Source organism: Vipera berus (genome assembly GCF_964194415.1).
Source record: "Vipera berus genome assembly, chromosome: 3".
Classification (NCBI taxonomy): Eukaryota; Metazoa; Chordata; class Lepidosauria; order Squamata; family Viperidae; genus Vipera; species Vipera berus.
Genome location: NC_138204.1, coordinates 203,338,119 through 203,361,669, shown reverse-complemented (window position 1 = coordinate 203,361,669; position 23,551 = coordinate 203,338,119). Strand labels below are relative to the sequence as shown.

Sequence of the window (23,551 nt, the reverse complement as noted above, 5' to 3'; positions counted from 1 at the left end):
GGAACGCCTCCCATCGGCGTGGAATCAGGAAGGCAGAGGCAGGAGACTTTCCCCCTATCTGTGTGGAGCATTCCAAGCAAAGCCTCTTGGGAATTGTAGTTTTCTTGGCCGTTGGATGGTCCAAGTGCGGCTCAGTCCAGAATGTTGTGTTGCAGCCGAGAGGAGGAAGCAAACCAATCTCCCGAAATCTACCTGTTGAGTTTGCAGTTGTTGAAGTCAAGGGACTCTTTCAGGATGTCTTGAAAATAAATAAAGAGCTGAAGTCCTCAGAACAAGTATACTGTATTGTTCCTCCATCTATTCAGTATGTGTTCCTTCATGTATTCAGTATGTAATTATTTTAAAATATTTGTCTGATTTGCCCTTAGGAAACGATGCCCACAGGAGAGGAAGGTTTGTCTACTAAATAAAAGGCAACCCTAACTGTATACAGAGCCGCAAAAGATAGTGTTTCTCAAACATGACAATTTGAAGACATGTGGACATGATGGTTGGGGAATTCTGGGAGCTGAAGTTCACAGGTCTTAAAACTTACTGATGTGAAGTTTTCTTAAAACTTACTGATGTTAACACTGTGATTTGGGATGAGACAAAGCCCTTACTCTGAGTAATCTGCCTATAAGATAGTGTCACACAAGCTGCTTTCCTGAGTTCCCCAAGAGTGCTTTTTACAGCTGGCTCAGGAATTCTGGGAGTTGAAGTCCATGAGTCATAAAAGAGCCGAGGTTGCCTACCCCTGCCCTAGAGGAATGTGAGCCTTTAATGATTTGAATAGATACAAATGTCAATGAAACTTGTTTAGATAGCATGACAACTTATACCACTGCTTCTCTACAATAGCAACTTTAAGATGCTAGCTGGGGAATTCTGAGAGTTGAAGGCCACACATCTTAAAGTTGCCAAGGTGGAGAACTACTATCTTCGAGATGTAATGCATCATTCTTTTGCCCAGAGAGACCGAGACAGTACAATCCAGTGAAAACCCCAAGGGACCATTAATTTAAACACTGAATTAAAATATATCTCTTGTTTATCAATCATGTGCAGCAAAAGCAATGTTTAATAATTAAGAAACCCAACTAAATTAAAAGAATGTTGATACATCTATGCAATACATCAGGGGTCTTCAAACTTGGCCCTTTTATGACTTGTGGACTTCAACTCCCAGAATTCCTCAGCCAGCTTTGCTGGCTGAGGAATTCTGGGAGTTGAAGTCCACAAGTCATAAAAGGGCCAAGTTTGAAGACCCCTGCAATACATAGATGCATCTATTTACAGGAAACGAGAGAGTGAAAAATGCCCGGTTCCTTTAAGAGTGAAACTTCCGGTGACGCTCCTTTCCCCCACCTTTATTTTTGTTCCGTTGCTTAGCAAACGGAAGGCGGAAGCCGGAAGTAGCCGTCTGGCCGAATTCGGTGTGGCCACGTCGAAAGAAGGCGGGCTCCACCCACCGGCCAGCTCAGCCCCTCTCGGAGCTCCGCTCTTTGGCTGAAAAAGAAGCACCGGCGGGAGCGAGGAGCGCAAGGCCCGGCCTCCAGGCCTCCCAGTTACAGCGGCACAGTGGCGAAGGGGAGATGTCGGACCTCGGGGACTGGTTCCGGAGCATCCCGCTTATTACCCGCTACTGGTTTGCAGCTTCCATCGTGGTGCCCCTCGTTGGCAAGCTAGGCCTGATAAGCCCAGTTTATCTCTTCCTGTGGCCCGATGCCTTCATCAACCGCTTCCAGGTAGGCTATCTGGACTATAGCTCCCAGCATGCACTGCGCGCTCTTTCCTATAGCCCCTAAAAGCAATGCTGCGCTGGGTGTGTTGGGAATTGTAGTCAGTTATTGAAAGTACGGGGATGGTACTCCAGCCTTGTGTAACTTTTTTTTTTTTTAGCTATGGTGGAAGTGCCATTATTGATTTGGGTGGGAGGCACCGTAACTTGACCTTATATAAAACAAGTCTTTTTTAAAATAAGAGATTGGTGCTTACCTAAGCAAGGGACATTTGTTTGATAGACTTAAAGTACCTTTCAGAAAATGATTGACTGATTAAGGGCGATCAAGTCGTTTTCGATTTCTAATGGCCACATTGATTTTTTCCCCATGATGATTTATCCCTAACCTGGTTTCTCAGGTCTTTTAATGGTATAGTCATCATCACTATAACTTGAAGTCCATCCACCGTGCTGCTGATCATCCTCTTCTTTCCTGGTATCTTTCCCAGGATCAGAGATTTCTTCAGAGAAATCTTTCCTTAATGTGCCCAAGCTTGATATTCTGGTTAGGACTAATTTCAACCAATATGGAAAATTAATAGATAGCCTCTTAAACTTTACTAGAGCATACCAGTGGGATTCAGTTTCTCATTCATTTATTTATTTATTTATTTATTTATTTATTTATTTATTTATTTATTTATTTATTTATTGTGAAATTGGAATTGATATACGCATATGTGGGTGCATGCACGTATGTATGAATGTGGGGTTTCCATTGTAGCTCCCCATCCAAATACTGACCAACCCCCATGTGCTTTTCTTTGTATGAATGACACACTGGTCGGAAGGTTAATAGTCATGTGAAACTAGGGGTCATTCCAAGCCACAGCAGATTTTACTTCCAACGCTCTTGGCTGAACATGATGTATAGACTTAATCGTAACTTCTTTACTACATGGTGCGATCATGTCACTGAGTGATCTTTGCCTAAGAGTTGAAAATGATCAAAAGTGAAGCGCTTTGTAAGGTAGCTCTGAAATTGAAAGTGGGAAAATTTGCATACTGCCTGGTGGGAAATATTTGGTCTCAGCAGGGAGAGGCAGATAGAATAGCAGAGGGCTGAGAAAAAAACTCTGTAAGGAGTGCTGTGCAAATATTAAACTACCGCACACAAGCTCCTACAGTTATGGTACTATTTTGTATTGGCTGCAGAAGCCAGCTTCTTGAGAGATTCAGTTTTTCATCGTCCCCGTTTCTCTTTGGTAAGATAAGTGTGAAAAAGTATGTGTCGTGTCACTCATGGAACACATTAAATAAGCCGGCTCAGGAATTCTGGGAGTTGAAGTCCATGAGTCATAAAAGAGCCAAGGTTGCCTACCTCTGAGCTAGACTGAGCTCTAAAGAAGGAATAGTTTTAGTTCCAACTGTTCTACTCCAGGCTTAGAATGGATGCGTGGGAGGTGTTTCCGTTTTCAGTAATCATGGAAACAGTTGAGCTGCTTGAATTTCTGGCCATTGCTAACAAAAAACAAACAACCCGAAGTAGGAAGTAATATAGGATAAAAGAATAGCATAAGAGATCAATTGAATTGTTTGATTTATCTTGGTAACAGACTTCACTATTGCCTTTTATCTTGTTGCAGAGCTACAAGATAAAGATTTTTTAGTGCCAAGAATGTAAACAATCATTAAGATTCAAGAGGGCTTCTGGCATTTTGATAGGCACCAAATAGTGGAAAAAATGTGGAGTAATTTAAGCGGGAAGTGGTTGGTTAGTCTCTCTTTTTTTTTGAGGAGGCCAGAGTAATTTAAATCACTATTGTGGAAGATTTGATTCTTTTGTTCAATATTTGTGTTAGCTGAACAAAATGAGTTCTTTTAGGAAGATGTTTAATATGCTTAGCTATGTGAAATTGCTTTCCCCTAATTATTCCTTGCAATTAGACATGGATCACTGGGCTTAGGAAAATAAATAATACAAATGTAGGCTTGAAAGAATTCTCTAAACATGATTTTTCATTTACAGATATTTCATCACCTGCCTAAATAACATAACTACGTATGTTCTCTGCAGGATAATAAAAGTGCTTCCTATGAATAAACCATTTTATCAAATTATGTAAAATATGATAGGAATTAAAGTTATGCGATAAATCAGCTTTCTAACTATCAGTCTTTTTCCATTGCCACCTGGACTGGTATGCTAAGAAAAGCAGGGACTGGAGCGTAGAATGTACATTTCAGCATTTTGGTATGCCAATTCCTTTGCATTTTAGTGCAACCTCAGAGGAATGCAAAGGGAAATATAGTGATAAGATAGGTTGATAGATGCAAGACTATATTTCTCAAGATTGGAGGAGAAATGTGCTTCTTTGGAAGACATTTTATTTTGAGAGACATGCAGTATCTTAGACACTCAGATCGCAGGTATATTTCCCTCTCTGTTCTTTGCTTTTGTACTGAGAATGCCAACACATAGACTTGAGGTAGATATATCATTCTTTTACCATAGAGAGATGCAGCAATTATCTAGATAGGAACTAATTGCTTTATAGCATGATCTTACTTGATAGGATACCTTCTAAACATGTTTGACTGTAGCTCAACCTCTGCTGTTGCAGCTATTGTCCATATTGGCTTTGGACAAGGAAAATTATCCTCCAGTGCATCCAAGGGTTATGCTGTTAGGGGATATTCCAAATCCAAATGAAAACATGGCTTGCCTTTTGCAGGACGGCTATTTATGTAGTGGCTGCCATTTGCTTGGTTAGCTGGGCTATTCTTAACATGTGACAGACAGGAAAGTCCCTATAACAGGTGGAAGGTTGCTAAAGTTCACATGTGACAGGCAGCTGATGGCAATCATAGTAAATAGCATGTAGAAAGCATCCGTCCAGTTATCATAAATCTCTAGACTCTAAGTGAAGTCTCAGATGTTGCCTGTGCTTCTGTGTTTATGTCTTATAGTACAGTATATAGATCTGTTTTCTTCCCCAAATCCACAGCCAACCACCCAGAACCCATACCAAGGGCACCCAAATCACTTGAAATAGTGTCACCTGTGAATGTTGAAAGTTTGGGACGTTCTCTGTGCTGTCAACCACCTATTGTCTCTTCCAAGAAAGTTCCTTTCTGTCTTCCATTATTTTATGGCCAGATAGCATCTCTAAATCTTACTAAATCACTTTGAGAGACTCTTTATTTTTTTTCCTTAAAAGTTTTTTGTCCCCGTTTGTGACCCTTATTGAAGCTTGATATTTTCTTGTAGGGCTAGTGCAGGGGTAGGCAACCTCGGCTCTTTTATGACTCATGGACGTCAACTCCCAGAATCCCTGAGTCAGCATAGCTGGTGTTCATGACCCATCAGACTGGCACTGATGGGGGCTCAATATTCTTATGGAGTGGTGGGCTGGGAGCTTCCCCCCTCCAATAATCCATCAGATAATTACAGATTTAATTTTGTTAATATGTAGTACAATATCTTACCAATCACTGATACTGCCTGATACAAATAGTTTTGGTATTGTTTAAACAAGTTCTCAAATAATACTAGTTTACACATCTGCTGTTTTTGTCTGAACAGATCTGGAGGCCAATCACTGCCACATTTTATTTCCCTATTGGCCCAGGGACAGGCTTTCTGTATATGGTGAACCTCTATTTTTTGTATCAGTATTCAGCACGTCTGGAAACAGGTAAACATACAACCACAGCATTATAATGTTCAATTCTTGTTCACTTTTGAGGGTGGTAGGGGAAAAAAAGTCAGTTTATATATTCAGTTCACAACCTGTATGGACTTGTAGAAAGGTACATAAATGTCTAAAACTGTCTTTGGACAGTTGAGTGTATTAAAAAAATGCATATATTAGAACAGGGCTTTTCAACTAGTGGTACGGGTACCACCTGTGGTACATTGGCACCTGGCAGGTGGTACGCGACCATCCTAGAAAAGTGGTAGCGGGGAAGGGGAATGAGCTGAACCGGTGGCAGCAACGCACAAGCCTGAGCAAGAGATGGCTGGAGCTGCAGGGCTGTCAGGGCTCAGCGGAAGCTCCAGGATCAGTGCCAGGCTCCAGCTGGAGCTCAGTGCTGATTCCAGTGCTTCTGCTAAGCCCAGAAGAAGCACCAATCAGCTGGAATTTATTTATTTTTATTTATTTTAATCCCATTTATATCCCGCCCTTCTCTGAAGAGTCAGGGCGGCTTACAATCTAAGCACAAATCAAATGTGCTTAGCAATAGCCTTCATTCTATGTATATGCCTGCTTATTAGGGCTTTCGGGGGGGCCCCCAAGCGGCATTATTACAAAGTCAGCTTATTGCCCCCAACAATCTGGGTCCTCATTTTACCTACCTCGGAAGGATGGAAGGCTGAGTCAACCTTGAGCCTGGTGGGACTCGAACCTACACTAATTGCAGGTAGCTGGTGTTACTTAAGGAGGCATTAGCCCACTGCTCCACCAAGGCTCTGCTTGGATGTTGCCATACCCTAAAAGTGGTACAATGGGTGAAAAGGTTGAAAAGCCCTGTGTTAGAACAAAGTAAATGAAAAGGTCTATAAAACGTTTTGCAAGCCAAGGCAGAAAACTAGCAGTTGCAAAAAGTTACCTTGGCTTGGGAATCACTTGAATATTTAGATTTCCCTCTACAAGCTACAAAGACCTCAGGGAAAATATCCAAAAGATAACATCTCCCCCCCCCCCTTATCAGTGAAAACTGAACTTCCTCCAGCACACAGTAATAGAATGAATAAATTCTAAAAAAAAAACCTCTGCCATATTGTACATATTGATGTATATTTCAAATTAGTTCAACTTGCTAGAATTCTAACGCCGGTGCTCTTTCGTTTTAATAAGTTCTGGTAAAAAAAACTTTGTGAATGTGTTTTGGGAGAAAAAAGAACTCCAGTCTCAGGCAACTGCTAAAGGTTTGGCAGAAGTGAAAGGGTTTGAAAGATTTAAAAATCCTGCTAATTGTATTTTTAACTTGGCCAAGTATCTTAATTGCTTATTTCTCATCATTGAGAACTAGTAAATTAAAAGTGCATGCGGGGCCATTTTCTTTTGATGTAGTACAATAATTTATGATATGCTTGATTATTACTAAGTGTTAAGCACATTTTAAATACAAGGAACACAACAATTGCTTTTTGTTCTCCTTACAATAAATCAAATCTGAAGCCAACCATTTAAGTTACTTTGGGATTGTTCTTATGTAGTTTATTTAGAAACAAGTTCTAGCATAACCAGTTATTCCCATTTGCAGTAATTATGTAAGAATTGCAACCTTAGCTGATGGAACTTTGCAAACAAAGAATTTTGTAATACATTTCTCAAACTCAGATTATGCTGCAGGAGATGTAGAGTTTATAATGTTGACTTATATTGTGGACCTTGTACAGTTAGTCCTTGACTTACAACAATTCATTACTGACTGTTTGAAGTTAGAACGGCACTGAAAAAAGTGACATGACCGATTTTCACCCTTACAAATGTAGAAGCATCTCCATGGTCCAAATGTAGATGCTTGTTTGGCAACTGGTTCATCTTTATGACGGTTTGCAGTGTCCCAGGGTCATGCAACCTCCCAACAAGCAAAGTCAGTGAGGAAGCCAGAATCACTTAACGACCATGTTACTAACTGAACAACTGCACTGATTCGCTTAACAGCTGTGCAAGAAAGATCGTAAAATGGGACAAAATATTTAAACAAATTTCTTGCTTAGCAACCACAAGTTTGGGCTCAGTTGTGGTCATAAGTCGAGGACTACCTGTAGTATGTTAATTTTGGGCAATTTTTGTGGGAAAACAAAAAAATACATATAAAATACATATATATACATACATATATTCGATGCTAGAGTTTTTGTGTAATTGTGTGAAAACAAAACAAAAATGCTAGAATTCATATTGTGTATAGGGACGTGGTGGCTCAGTGGGTTAGGACGCTGAGCTTGTTGATCAGAAGGTCGGCAGTTTGGCGGGTCGAATCCCGAGTGCCGCGTAACAGAGTGAGCGCCTGTTACTCGTCCCAGCTTCTGCCAACCTAGCAGTTCGAAAGCACGTAAAAATGCAAGTAGAAAAATAGGGACCTTTGGCATCTAGTCATGCCGGCCACATGACCACGGAGACGTCCTCGGACAAGCACTGGCTCTTCGGCTTTGAAACGGAGATGAGCACCGGCCCCTAGAGTCGGAAACGACTAGCACGCTTGTGCGGGTGAACCTTTACCTTTACCTTTATAGAGACTCTCCATATATAGAGGTAGTAATTTAGATTTTCCTACAAAAACTGGCCTTTCAGATACATTTTCCCATCAAATACCCTCACCAAGCAGAGCAGTCTCTTATTGCCTTCTCAGAGCAAAAGTTAAAGTTGCATCCTGCGATTTAATCACAGCCTTCTGGAGGCTCCCACTGCCTCTTGGGGAAAGGGAGCAAAAAAACAACAACAACAATTGCCAGGGATTACATTCACAGCAGCAATGCCATTCTTTGTTCGCAGGTGCTTTTGATGGAAGGCCTGCCGACTACGTGTTCATGCTGCTGTTTAACTGGATATGCATAGTTGTATCCTTTCCTGAATCTGCTGCCAAACGTTTGGACAAGTTTGGGTCTTGGAAAAGCATTCCCTCCCCTGCAGGGGATGCAGAGATTGGTTGTGGCTGCTTTCGTGGCCTTAGGGAAGCCATTCCCAGCTTCTCCCATTTCTTTTCTGATAATCCTGAGTCCACATGTTTGGGTGGGAAAGGTGATTAATTCAGAAACAACCACTATATAAATGAATGGGAGCTTAAGGTTTGCTTAAGACTTAATGGCTGGGTTCACACAAGAGCTGGGTTAACAAAGCATGATTAGTACGACAGTGGGCCAAATGAATGAACCGTATCATGGCCTAACGTGATTGTCTATTTTGCACAAACATGCTGGGTTTCTGTACTCTGAATCTCAAAGTACCCAACCCTGCTATGCCTTGCTGTTAATCTGTTGTTTGACCCAAACTTGCCTATGACTGAGAGAGTTTTTACAGGCTCAGTTAAAGCCAGGTGGAGCAGATGGGCAGAGATCCAAATATATTCCACTGGATCAAGAGGGCTTCAATATGATAACAAGGATTAGCATTAATTATTCTACTTGCCTACAATTGAATCATTATAAATTAAGTATCAATGTTTGCTTAGTTTGGATTTCCTTAATTAAAATTAAAAGATTACTGGCTTAGCAATGAATATGCAAGTAAGTATATCCTTTTTTTGAAAACTGGGTTTATTAGGACTTTTGGTGCACATCCTTCCAGAATTACAAATGACGTTAAGAAACAGCCATTGGAGAACATGGCAACTTGAAACATAGTGGTAGCCTCTGATTCCTGCCCTTTGCTCTCTCTATATGGCTGCAAAGAGACAGCTGGAAGCTTTTTCCGTTTTGTAATGAGTAATGTTTAAGCTTGTGTTTAAACCCATACATATAGCTTTACTATTAGTTACTGAAACAAGTCAATCTCAAATCTTGATGTATACATGTGTTTTCAGTAAACGAAAGTTAACATTAATCACAACTATAGTTATAGTGCTAAATTGCAGTTAATTGATAAAGAAACATTTTTTGCAGGATCCAATCTGAGTCATTCACCAAGATCAAAGGTTTATTCTTCCAAGCTTTTGGGCTCATGCTGAAGCCCATTCACAGCGAAGTTCTTTCTCTCTCTCTCTCTGTTCCCTAAGGATGGGGTCCAACATGAGCCCCAAAGTTTGGAAGAATAAAACTTTGGTCCTGGTGACAGAGTGGATCATGCAGTATTATCCTGGAACATGTATATTTACCTTCACTTAAAAATAGTTTAAAGGGACGTGGTGGCTCAGTGGGTTAGGACGCTGAGCTTGTCGATCAGAAGGTCGGCAGTTTGGCGGGTCGAATCCCGAGTGCCGCATAACAGAGTGAGCGCCTGTTACTCGTCGCAGCCTCTGCCAACCTAGCAGTTCGAAAGCATGTAAAAATGCAAGTAGAAAAATAGTCCCCACTACGGTGGGAAGGTAACAGCGTTCCGTGCGCCTTTGGCGTCTAGTCATGCCAGCCACATGACCACGGAGACATCCTCGGACAAGTGCTGGCTCTTCGGCTTTGAAACGGAGATGAGCACCGGCCCCTAGAGTTGGAAACGACTAGCATGCATGTGCGGGGGAACCTTTAAAGGTAAAGGTAAAGGTTCCCCCGCACATGCGTGCTAGTCGTTTCCGACTCTAGGGGCCGGTGCTCATCTCCGTTTCAAAGCCGAAGAGCCAGCGCTTGTCCGAGGACGTCTCCGTGGTCATGTAGCCGGCATGAGTAGACGCCAAAGAGTTGGAAACGACTAGCATGCATGTGCGGGGAAACCTTTACCTAAAAATAGTTTTTGAATGTACTTTGTTAGCATCCTGCCGTGGCTGATTTCCATAGAGCAGACATGTCAAACTCGTGATGTCATGTGACATTGCGCAATATATTAGAGCTTTTTCCCCATTGCTGGCAATAGGTTAGGCGCGGTTTCCTTGTGACGTGTTTGGCCCATGGGCTGGCAGTTTGACACCCCTACCATAGAGCTATCAGCTTTATGTGGGTTTATGTGGTTATTGTAGCGCAGGGGTGTCAAATTGCCAGCCCACGGGCTGGATGCGTCGTGCCAAAACCACACCCACCCCAGCTCCGACAATGGGGGAAAAGTCACAAAACGTTATGACAGGTTACGTGATGTTGCGAGTTCGACACCCTTGATTTAGAGGGTCATGGATTATGGAGAAAACTGCAAAATGTCTTTTTTCCTCCAAAATGTTCTTGTTCCAAATTCATTTCTTTTTTTTTCCCCCTGAGGGAAAAAAAAAGATTGAACAGGACAGAGGTGTATCTTTAATTGAACAGGAATTTTCTTTGTAAGATTTTTAGTTCATTTTGCGAGTCTTTCTATCTGATTTAAACCATGTTGGATCCTTTCTCCTCTTATAGTTGCTGATGATCCCCCTGATCATGTCAGTACTTTATGTTTGGGCCCAGCTGAACAGAGACATGATTGTGTCATTTTGGTTTGGGACTCGGTTTAAGGTGAGTGGCTTAAGAGATGGGCTTCTGCCTTGGGAGGTTTGGCCCAAATCAGTGGAATTTCAACATCTGATTGAATCATGGTAGCAATTCCTTGATTCCTTCCAGATTTTTGAGAGAAGTTTGGCATTTACATATCTGACATCTGTGTGATCTTTTTCTTCTTGACACTGCTCCATATACAGTTTCTTAATGGAAGAAAAATTACAGAAGTAGGAAGAAGATATTATAAAACAAAAGTTTGTCCCATGTGTAATAGCTAACGAATTTTAGAACAAAATCGTTAGGGAGACATGGCTGCATTCTGCAAGTAAAGAGACCATATAGTACATGCAATTTAAATGTTAAAAGTGTCTGTCTTTGCAACATCTAAGGAACATTGTAAAGACCCAGAAGTTAACATTGCAGGTCACTCCACTGTATTTTTGCTCCACTTAGTATAGTGATGGCGAACGTTTTGGGCTCCACATATCAAACGTTCAGAAAATGCCTATTTTAACTCATGAATTTCTTCCTTCCAGCCTGGTATTTTGTAGGCTTATCAATCTAGCTCCCTGACTCAATAGCTGAGAAAACATGGCAGCCTAGGGAAAAAAATCACATAAAAGCAAGTTTATTCAACATGCTAAGCTTGGCTTGGTGTTAATCATAGCAAATGAAATGTAGCAAACTGATGCGAACACAGTTCGGATAGTAGGATAGTCTACCGTCCAGCCAATATCCCAACCAACATTGTTTTCAGCGGCAGCTCAACAGGCATTTCCTTGTTAGAAATAGGGCCCAACCAAGTTCAGGATCTTAGCACATGAGGTGAAAAAACAATGTTGTCCTTCAGGTTCGTTATGGTCAACATATATGTGTTGTTGTTTTTCTAGGCATGCTATCTGCCATGGGTTATCCTGGGATTCAACTATATCATTGGAGGCTCGTAAGTATCTCCAGCTAGCTTGTCTGTGCCTTGTTAGTTTGTTTTGATTTATATACCCACTGATATCACTGCATTAACTCTGTGCAGATAACAGCATTTAAAATAAAAATTCAGGTAATAAAGCCACAGTACTATAATAGTGGCCAAGTAAGAATTTGCAAACAATCAGCAATCTCATGGGCTCCAATCAACAGTCTGGTCTCTGTGCTTAAGAACAGATCCAAAGCCTCAAGGCTTTATGAAAGTTGCCAGGATTGGGGCCAATCTAATTTGGTGGTGGTGGTGGGGGGAACGAGGTTGCAAAAGGCCGGTGCTGTGTCATAAAAGGCATGTTTTCTGCTCTAGAAAGAAAGCACACCTTAACCATTGGGACCCAGAGCATGTTTCTGTTGTCAGATCTGATGGGATGTGGAGAGACAGGCAGGATGTGATACTTTTGTAAATCAGTGTTTCTTAACCTTGGCCACTTTCAGATGTGTGGGCTTAACTCCCAGAATTCCCCAGACCCCTGTGTATGCTGAGGGACGGATTTTAAATCTGGCAAAAACGTTAGCGAACACCCAACATTTTACGATGGTGGGGAGAGAACCTAGGACTCCTGGGTGTGACGGGAGGCCCAGATCCTCTTCCCATCCCACCATGCTTGGGAGGCCCGGGCCCTATTCTCCAACGGTCTGCTTAATGACTGCAACTGGGAGAGCTGGGATTGCGATCGTTGAGCAAAGCGGTCACATGTCTCAACTGCTTTGCTCAACAACCAAGAGTCTGGGCTCAGTTGTGGCCCTAGGAGGTGGAGAACTACTTGTATTGCCTTCGTAGTGATTTAACGGATTAATAAAGAAGTGCATACTGTATATTATTATATTACACGTTTGTTGTTTGTAACATTTTGATAATTGTATTGGAGCATATCTGCTTTCCTTTGTCAAACAGGTTATACCTGTACAGTATTTCCTTACGCATTTAAATTCTTTTTCTAAGGAAGGGTCCAGGGCAGGGGTCGGCAACCTCGGCTCTTTTATGACTCGTGGACTTCAACTCCCAGAATTCCTGAGCCAGCTATGCTGGCTCAGGAATTCTGGGAGTTGAAGTCCACGAGTCATAAAAGAGCCGAGGTTGCCGACCCCTGGTCCAGGGCATGAAACTTAAGATGCTCTGCTGTAGCTGATCTGAGAGGAAGGGTGTACTGTAGGTCAGGGGTCCCCAACCCCAGGGCCATAGCCCACTACCGGGCCATGGTCCGTTCAGGACCAGGCTGTGGAAGCGGCGGGCGAGCGCACACATGCAGCTCCACTTGTGTGTGCAGTGGACAGGTGAGCACGTGTGCGCAGTTCCATTTGTGTGAATGGTGGTCTCACATGCTTGCTGCTTGCGCAAATGGAGCTGCGCATGCTTGCCTGCCTATGCACAGAACCGTCTCCTCTGCCCCCCTCTCCTGCTGGTCTGCAAAGCTGGAAAGGTTAGGGACTGCTGTACAAATGTAGTAATAGTGCTGGAGGAGGTAAGGGCAAAAATTTCAGCCATTTGTTTAGAGGCAGTTAACTTTGTATTAAGGCTATTGCAGGCTGCCTGCCTCTATTTTATGGTGGCTGTTTTTTTTTTTTAAAATAATGCTGCCAAAACGGGCTGTTTGCTAGATCTGCGCAGACCAGTGTTGATTCAGTTTGAAGAGGGCTTGATTGAATCCAAACCGCCCTTTTGATCGGACAGTACCTAATTTGATTTGGGATGCAAGATTCAGTTTGGTGAAAGGTTTGTCTTTAGGCTGTTGTGGGAAGCTTCAAAATAGCCGACGCTGTTTCAGTTTCAGGTAAAATGGTCCGAAGACAGTAGGGAGGATTGGGCCTTATGCAGATGTGAACCTAGACCCATTTCAGCCACTTGACCTGAAGGGCTTTGCTACCAGACCTGCTTGAAATATTCCCTTCCACCTCTTTCTTCGAGGATGGAGAAGGCCCTTTGTCTGAACTGTCCTTAAAAATGCAAACTTTAAAAACTGATTTTTGTAAACTAAAAACATGTACCCCTTTCACATGTTTTCTGGGGTGCCACAGGCTTGTGCTTTACTGCCTGTGATTGTTGGCTTTCCTGGGCTCTAGCTGTGATAAATGCTTGGTCTCTCTTGGGAAGGACACCCTTGACACTGTTCAGGTTCAGTTGTATCAAGGTTGGGACTTCCTGATAATATCTTTGTTAGTGACTTAGCAGAGGCAGATTGTCCCAGCGAGACCCATATCTATGGTCCAAGAATCTGGTTTGGAATGAGTGGCATTTATAGCCTTGCCCTCTTCATTCTTAAAGAAGGCAAATCTTCAGATCCGCCATTGTTAATGTAAACTTGCTTCACAGTCACTCATTGTTACATCAAGCGTCTTCAACCCGTGCCAGTCATGCTGACTACAAAAGTAAAGAGCAAGTACTGGCTTGGGTGCTTCTGTCAGTCAAAGAGCCTATTCCAGTGTTCAGCCAATTCAGGATTTACCCAGCTATATGAAACTTAAGTTGCAACATGGCACATTGTCTGAAGTAACCCCAGAAACTCTGGAAAAGCCCTAGAATCAATTCTGAAACCTCCAGCTAGATTGGAAACCACCGAATTGATTCTGTTGCTCCAGATCTGCTCTCCTTCTTGATCCGAGAGTCACTCTTGAAAGGTTGATCAAAACAAGACTCCAGTGAATTGTCTTTCTGCGCTCAGATTTTGCACAGCACTGGCTACTTAATTTTGAGAGCTCAATTCTGGAGGTCTTCTAAAGTTGGAAACAATGGCTGGGAGGTGGCGTGAAGGCCATCCGTTGTTGCCCTGCTTAATTTCTGCCCTGCATAGGAAATATTGAAGCTACTAAGTTGCGTATTTGTAAATTGAGTAACTCTACTAAGAGTCTTGGGTATCAACTTCCAACAATGAAGTTTCCCAAGGAAAGCCAACTTAATATCCGTCTTCCTTCTGAAATTATAGCCCAATACTAAACATTCTTCTCTAATCTTCCTTATTATTGATTTTGCAATGGCACTCTACTTTCTGTTTACATAGCTGGAAGAAGGATTAATACTTAAGTGACTTAGAATGCATTGAACTTGTAACAGTCTCCCATAATTATGAATTGTGCTGTCTCAAGGCTTCTGAAGGTAGAGCTCAAATACATGCAGTTGATGATGGAGATTGTGACTTTCGTCATTCCTAGGTTGTATTTTTACGGCACTTGCTTTTTTTAAATTTTCAGTATCTAGTCCATTAGCACTGTCTTCCCCACAGGTTGGCAGAAGTGTATTTTTCAAAAATGTTTGCAGACAAGTATGCAACCCTTGGATAGCTTGTCTGGGTTATTTCCAGTCTTGGCAGCTCTTCAGTAGTGCAAACCCATTAGAAATTGGCCCCACCGATTAAGATACTTTCACTTTATTAGTGGGAAATGCTTCAATCGCTAATTTTTAACACTGTAAAATGCTGTTTCCTAATATCCTACAGCATCATCAATGAACTGATCGGCAACTTGGTTGGTCATCTGTACTTTTTCTTAATGTTTAAATATCCTGTGGATTTGGGAGGAAGAAATTTTCTGTCAACACCTCAGTTCCTGTAAGTTGGTTTATCTTTTTCTTTTTTTAAAAAAAAAAATCAGACTTGAATACTTTGGAATGTTGAGACGTTAGTCTAATTAAAATTGAAAACAAAAGTACAATGGCAGTAATGAGACCCCTGCACATTTTTTTCCTGATGGATGGATACGTAGTTAGATCAGGTGCTGCATTTCATTCATGTTTTGTTTCTGGGAAATGTTGATTCAGTCAAACTATTACAAGCTCCCAAATGCCAAATTTGTTCACTTCCAACTTTATTTTCCTGAAATGTTGCTCTAATGGCAATAGGCTCCAGAGTTTGTCTGTCTTGCCCTCTCTGTTCTTTAACTTCTGCTTAAAAATGCTCTCTTGTCTATATTACGTTTACAACTAAGTGGTGCTTTTCTTATTTAAACTGAAGGAGCACCGCATGTACAAGAACCCTTGCAGAGGGTTTGTCTTCCATTCTCCTTCCAGATGAGCTATACAGGGAGTGCAGAATTATTAGGCAAATGAGTATTTTGACCACATCATCCTCTTTATGCATGTTGTCTTACTCCAAGCTGTATAGGCTCGAAAGCCTACTACCAATTAAGCATATTAGGTGATGTGCATCTCTGTAATGAGAAGGGGTGTGGTCTAATGACATCAACACCCTGTATCAGGTGTGCATAATTATTAGGCAACTTCCTTTCCTTTGGCAAAATGGGTCAAAAGAAGGACTTGACAGGCTCAGAAAAGTCAAAAATAGTGAGATATCTTGCAGAGGGATGCAGCACTCTTAAAATTGCAAAGCTTCTGAAGCGTGATCATCGAACAATCAAGCGTTTCATTCAAAATAGTCAACAGGGTCGCAAGAAGCGTGTGGAGAAACCAAGGCGCAAAATAACTGCCCATGAACTGAGAAAAGTCAAGCGTGCAGCTGCCAAGATGCCACTTGCCACCAGTTTGGCCATATTTCAGAGCTGCAACATCACTGGAGTGCCCAAAAGCACAAGGTGTGCAATACTCAGAGACATGGCCAAGGTAAGAAAGGCTGAAAGACGACCACCACTGAACAAGACACACAAGCTGAAACGTCAAGACTGGGCCAAGAAATATCTCAAGACTGATTTTTCTAAGGTTTTATGGACTGATGAAATGAGAGTGAGTCTTGATGGGCCAGATGGATGGGCCCGTGGCTGGATTGGTAAAGGGCAGAGAGCTCCAGTCCGACTCAGACGCCAGCAAGGTGGAGGTGGAGTACTGGTTTGGGCTGGTATCATCAAAGATGAGCTTGTGGGGCCTTTTCGGGTTGAGGATGGAGTCAAGCTCAACTCCCAGTCCTACTGCCAGTTTCTGGAAGACACCTTCTTCAAGCAGTGGTACAGGAAGAAGTCTGCATCCTTCAAGAAAAACATGATTTTCATGCAGGACAATGCTCCATCACACGCGTCCAAGTACTCCACAGCGTGGCTGGCAAGAAAGGGTATAAAAAGGAAATCTAATGACATGGCCTCCTTGTTCACCTGATCTGAACCCCATTGAGAACCTGTGGTCCATCATCAAATGTGAGATTTACAAGGAGGGAAAACAGTACACCTCTCTGAACAGTGTCTGGGAGGCTGTGGTTGCTGCTGCACGCAATGTTGATGGTGAACAGATCAAAACACTGACAGAATCCATGGATGGCAGGCTTTTGAGTGTCCTTGCAAAGAAAGGTGGCTATATTGGTCACTGATTTGTTTTTGTTATGTTTTTGAATGTCAGAAATGTATATTTGTGAATGTTGAGATGTTATATTGGTTTCACTGGTAAAAATAAATAATTGAAATGGGTATATATTTGTTTTTTGTTAAGTTGCCTAATAATTATGCACAGTAATAGTCACCTGCAAACACAGATATCCCCCTAAAATAGCTATAACTAAAAACAAACTAAAAACTACTTCCAAGAATATTCAGCTTTGATATTAATGAGTTTTTTGGGTTCATTGAGAACATGGTTGTTGTTCAATAATAAAATTAATCCTCAAAAATACAACTTGCCTAATAATTCTGCACTCCCTGTAAGGATTGCTTTTTATTTATTTATTTATCCCACCTTTATCATTTATAGATAAGGCAGTCAACATACCTAATATTATTTCCTCCTTCTATTTTCCCGACAATCCTGTGAGGTGGGGTGGCCGAGTGATCGGCCGAAAGTCAACCCGCTGCCCTTAATGCCTAAGGTGGGACTAAAACTCACAGTCACCTGGTGATTTGGCTCAAAGTCATTCAGCCACCCTTCATGCCTAAGGCAGGACTAGAACTCACCGTCTCCTGGCTTTTCGCCACTAAACCAAACTGGCTTTCTTACTAACGCAAGAGAAAGGACCCTAAAGATGAGGCTTAGCTCACATGTTGAGGTTTCCTGTCCAGGAAGCTGTTGGACACCTGGAATATCCAAGGGCAGCATTTGGGGTGCGCTATGGCTTCTATGTTGTCTGTCACAGAAATTAAAGAAAGCAAGGAATAAGTCTGTAGCAAAATGACTGGTGTCCTTGTGAGCAGTGGGAGCTGGTACGTCTGACTCTGTGACATAGGGCTAAGCTGCGGCTAGATGCTTTTCTTAATCACCTATTTTAGAGATAGATATGGCATCACACCCATGTGCTTTGTGGTCATTAGTAATCTCAGCCTTGGCACACAAGGATCATCGGACTCCTGGGTAAGAACACTCACAGGCTAAGCCACGGGTAGGCCACCTTGGCTCTTTTATGACTCGTGGACTTCAACTCCCAGAATTCCTAAGCTAGCCATGCTGAGGGGAAAGGGAGAGTTTCTAAGCTGAGCCATGCTGGCTCAGGAATTCTGGGAGTTGAAGTCCACGAGTCATAAAAGAGCCAAGGTTGCCTACCCCTGGGCTAAGCAGAAAAGCAAAATCCCCTCATTTCCAGTCGGAATCAATAAAGGAGAAGAGAATTGGAGATAGTTTTAAAAATAAAATTAAATTTAATGAGCTAAGAACGTAAGGAACCTTCATCTCTGAGGATGCATGACCTGTTCAGCAGCCAAGGAAAGTTTCCTGGGAGGAAAATCTGTTTTTCGCTAGCTGTTGGAAAACAAGTAGAAAAGAGAAAGCTGATAGAGAGCTCTAGACTTGCATTAACAGAGATCTGCAGAGAATAGCAGGGAGAGTTGGGTAGAAAACCAAAGGTAAGATTTATCCCTGTCCTGAGATGGATGCTGAAATTTAGCCACACCCCCATTTACAGGTTAATCCTCAACTTATGACCACAATGGAACCCAACATTTCCATAGCTCAGCGAGACTGTTGAGTTTTGCCCCATTTTACAAACTTTCTTGCCATTACTTGTTAAGTGAATCCTGCAGTTGTTCAGTTAGTAACACGGTTGTTAAGTGAATCTGGCTTCCCCATTGACTTTGCTTGTCAGAAGGTTGCAAAAGGGGATCACCTGACCCTGGGACACTGCAACGGTCATAAATATGAACCAGTTGCCAAGCATCTAAATTTTGATCACGTGATTACAGGGACGTTGCAACGGTCACAAGTGTGGAAAAGGGTCAGGTCACAAAATGCCGTTGTAATTTTGAATGGTCACTAAACGAATGGTTGTAAGTTGAGGACTACCTGTAAACCCCATTTACAAAATACTTCCCCTTTCTTTCCGGGATCTTTACCAGCTTTAGAAGCTCCAGCAAGCACTCTTTGCAGTAATGGCCTCCGTGTTGACTCTCATGTTAAGCTGGAAGGCCTCTTGTAACAGTGGCTTGATTTTCAGTAACACACAGAAGCCAGCTTTTACACTATTTCTCAGAATTTTTGATAGAGTCTAAACTGGTTTAAAAAAAAAGAAGAAGAAGAAGGCGGCAAAGCTTTCCAGCTGCTTTGTCCTGAAACTCCAGCCTAAGTTGGCTTCTCTTGCTTCTTCAGCTTCAATTCTCTGCTAAAGTCTCGTTCAGCTGTTACAGTGGAGTAAGTGCTACTAGGGTCAGTGGTGGGATTCAGATACGTGAAGAACCGGTTCTCTGTGTGGATGCCGCTTCCGGAAGTCCATTCTGGGCCTGGGCAACAAACAAAAAAAATTTAGCTGCCGGTTCTGCCGAAGTGGTGCGAACCGGCTGAATCCCACCACTGGCTAGGGTGGTCTTCTGAATTCCTTCTTCTCTTAACCTGCAGGTACAGTTGGCTGCCCAACAGAAGAGGAGGGGTATCTGGATTTGGGGTTCCTCCTGCCAGTATGCGAAGACCTGTAGATAATCGCCAGGGAGACACAAGACACAATTGGGGCCAGGGCTTCCGGTTGGGTGATCAATGAAAAAAAAAAACTTTCTGCTCTATTTTTTTTCTTCCTTTTCTGTGAGGAACATCTCCGACAACACACGGGAATGTTTCTTGCTGTGGAGGGTGTTCGAGGACCAGGTTTGCTCTCGTGTTGTTGGCTCTGACCCATTACGAATTCTCGTTTGTTCCTGGTGGAAGACAACATAACTGAAGAGACAAGATAGATTTTATTCCAGGCCATTAACTTGTTTAATTCACTGCTGCCATTAAAACAAAACAAAACAGAAACATACTTTTTTTTAAGGGTGTCCAACACAGTGTACGTTCTGTAACTGCTCTCTCAAGGGAATTCATGTTTTGTCAATTGGTCTTGTAGGCCTCATTTCATGTAAAAGCCCTACAAAAACCTTCCTGACTCCAATTTGGGGGTCAAAAAAAAAGTTGTCTTGAGACTTTTCTTCCTCCAGTTTGAATTAATTAAAATGTTTTGAGTCCACAGCAACGCTAAGAAAACCCTTCAGGTACCTACAGTTGCATTTCTCTTTATTTTGGAAACAACTTTTTTTTAATGGACTTTTGAGTGACAAGTACTGTTTAGCTAAATCAAATTCGATTGGTAACGGATTCTACCTGGAACCCACCAAGCAAAGGAAGAAAAGGTTTGGCTGAGTAATGCTAGCTTTTAATTTGCAAACTTATTGCAGCTCTGTCCTCCCAGCATAGCAAATGTGGTGCATTTTAAATGCCCAGTTCTGTGTGCACTGACTTTGGAGCAAGTCCTATTCATCCTGATTTTGATGGGGTTTTAATCCTATGCATATTTAATTGGAAATGAGGGGGGGAAAATGTGCTCTGTTGTCTCAAATGTATAATGGTGGCTTTGGTGTGTGTATCCTGGCATGAAGGACTGGGGAATGCTTCTCCTTTTGCACATGAGTGTGAGGACAGACTGAATGCAGAAAAATCTGTTGAATGATTAATGTAGAAATACCTCTTTGTATAATGCTAAAGGCAACAGGAGTCAGATAGCTGAGCCTTAATAAAACAGATACTAACTTCCTCCAGCATTTTTCATTTTTGAATGAAACACCAGCACATAAACAGTGTGTAGGAATCGCTGATGGAAGGTGGGGATTAGTTTTCATGTAAGAAGCCAGTGTCATGTCATAATGTGGAGCTGTTGAGAGGTGATGTTGGAGAACGTTGCCAGATGTGCTGTGATAAGGATGAGTCAGACTTCTCTCTGTTTTTTAAATTGGTGTTTCCCAACCGTGGTGATTTCCAGGTGGGTGGATTTCCAGAATTCTCCTGAATGGCCATGTTGGCTGTGGAATTCTGTAGTTGTAATCCACCCAGCTGGTAATTGCAGTGATTGGGAAACAGTGCTTTAAATGATCGGCCTTCTCTAGAGTTTGACTTTCTTTGACTTAAATGTTTATTAGACAACAAGACCCGGCTATGGAAATTCAAGAAACATCATAGCAATTCTAGTCTTGTCCTCATCTACTAATTACATTAGCCCAGGGGTGGGGAACAGTGGCCCTTTTATGACTTGTGGACTTCAACTCCCAGAATTCCTGAGCCAGCATGTTTAGTTTACAATCCCTTTATGGTTTCTGAGGAAAGCAGTAATATGTAGACAAAGGATTCAGTTAACACCAATTTCTTGATTCTTTATCAATCTGGCCCTGGTTTTTATTTATATCTAATGAGCTGACAAAAGACCCAGATTATGTTACTTCTAATTGCTTGTTTTTTTTAAAAAAAAATACAGGAACCCAAGTTTGTTTTAAATGTCATTGGATACTCTTGTGTTTCTATGAGTTGTTACCCCAAAGAGGAAAATGACAAAGAGGACGGGATGGTGTGCATACCTCAGCGATTGGTTGCTCAGATTCTTCGGCCAAAGAACCAAGCAACGGTTTTAAATTAACTTTTTGGGTGTTGCTATGCAAATTAGAAAGCAGCTATGGGCTTGTATAGTTCTTTTTTTTTCTTTTCTCCTCGCGGCTGAATGCTGTGTTTTAGATGTTAATTGAAGAAAAATATTGCAAACATTATTTTGGCCATAGCTAGCCTATTTGTAAAGCAAGAAGTCAGCTGTTAAGATCTAGAATACACGGTAGGTGAAATCCAAGACCAACCCATTGCTGCATTTTCAGCTACATTTCTTATGTTCGCTGCATCTTTGCAGTTTTCAGAACACACGAATAAAAGACCAGAGATTGCTTCCTTATAGAGACAATTGTGGTGGCTCAGTGGGCTAGGACGCTGAGCTTGTCGATCAGATGGTCAGCAGTTTGGCGGGTCAAATCCCGAGTGCCGCGTAACAAAGTGAGCGCCTGTTACTCGTCCCAGCTTCTGCCAACCTAGCAGTTCGAAAGCACGTAAAAATGCAAGTAGAAAAATAGGGACCACTATGGTGGGAAGGTAACAGCGTTCCGTGCCGGCCACATGACCACGGAGACGTCCTCGGACAAGCGCTGGCTCTGGCTTTGAAACGGAGGTGAGCACCAGCCCCTAGAGTCGGAAACGACTAGCACGCGTGTGCGGGGGAACCTTTACCTTTACCTTATAGACAATTAATATGTCATCTCTTTAGATTAAAAATAAAAAGAGGAATCGAGATTAGAACACTTATCCTAGTTATGCTGCTTTTTTATTGATTATAAATTCTTTGACTCGGGAGAAAGAACAAAAATAAATAAATCTCCAAATGAAATTCTCCCATTGTTACCAATGGTTATTATGGTAGTTCTTCAGAAGGGTATTGCTTGGTTATTACTGAGTGATCCTTCACTTGGACCTTTCTGTTGGATTTCTATGGAGGCATGCTTCTACTGTTTCATTAAGCAACCAGGGGTGGTTTTCTCTATGGAGCATGGCACTCACATAAATAATGAAAAAATAATGGTTTCTCTTATCTTCCCAGCATTTTTCACTGCAAAAGAGGTGTTCTGATGAAGAGAACAGCAATTTTGCTCTTCCAATTGTGGGAACTGGTAATGACAATTTACCTCCCGTTTGCAGGAACATATAAGAGATCAATACCTAATGTGTTCCACCCCTTACTAGCATAAAGTAAGAAAGAAAATGGAGATTAGGTTTGCTTGTTTATCTCTGAATAACTTCAGATAATCAGGAAGGACACGTAGATAACCATTGTATGTGGGAATGCCTTGATAGTGAGTTGTGGTCTACGGACACCTTGCAGTAGTTCAGATAGGCGTGGATAGGTGAGGGAAGACAGTTCTATCCTCAAAATTGGATTTGGTTCTTTGCATCTCCACATCGGCATACCTGTGCACGTGGAAATCCTATCTATTAAGGAAACAGCCTCTCGTCTACATTTTTCTCGATATGCTGGTTTTTCCGGAGCAATGGTTTCATTCAGCGGTCTGCAACAGACACCATATTGCTTTCCTAAATGTAATTCACTCTTACCACTTTTCAGCATTGCTTCGTTTACTTGAAGCACTTTACTCCCGGTTTCAAGTTGATACTGTCAAGGGCAGATTCTGTTGTGAAACAAGGCAACCTCTATTCTTTTGTATTGACAACTTCTCTTTTTTGTAACTGAATTCTTTTTTTTTGTTGTTGTTCTTGTCATTGGTAAAGTTTTAAATTAAAGCTGTAAAAGTGTAACTGGTTGTTTATTTTGGTTCTGTATCTCTTTATTATTACCGTGTTGTAACTTCAAGAGAGTTTTGAACCCACCACAGGGTGCTCAAAACAGTATGAGCAGATATTTTTCCTAGCTTGGAAAAAAAAATAGAACTCTACTTTTCCACTAAACCATATAACAATTCCCAAGATAGCATAGTAATTTGGTTGTCTACAAGTGAGAAACCTGTGTCTCTCTAGAAGTTGCTGAAGTATAACCAATTTCTTCTCCAAACTTCTGGGAAGATTTTGAAAAATTCTGCCCTATCTTCTACAAAACCTTCAGACATTTCGAGACAGAATTACCGTGTCTCTGCAATTTTCCCACACTTCCAACCATTTCTCATAATCC

At 41.9% G+C, this 23,551-nt stretch overlaps 1 protein-coding gene across 1 annotated transcript; it reads left to right on the top strand.

Moving 5' to 3' along the window:
• The first annotated feature begins 125 nt into the window (after positions 1-125).
• Positions 126-20,595, top strand: DERL1 (derlin 1). Its single transcript, XM_081324880.1, has 9 exons — positions 126-275; positions 1,372-1,727; positions 5,289-5,400; positions 8,212-8,276; positions 8,916-8,942; positions 10,686-10,781; positions 11,654-11,706; positions 15,176-15,286; positions 19,432-20,595. Exons 2-9 carry the CDS (start codon positions 1,575-1,577, stop codon positions 19,568-19,570), a joined length of 756 nt encoding a protein of 251 aa, XP_081181006.1. The 5' UTR covers positions 126-275; positions 1,372-1,574; the 3' UTR covers positions 19,571-20,595.
• Positions 20,596-23,551: the final 2,956 nt, after the last annotated feature.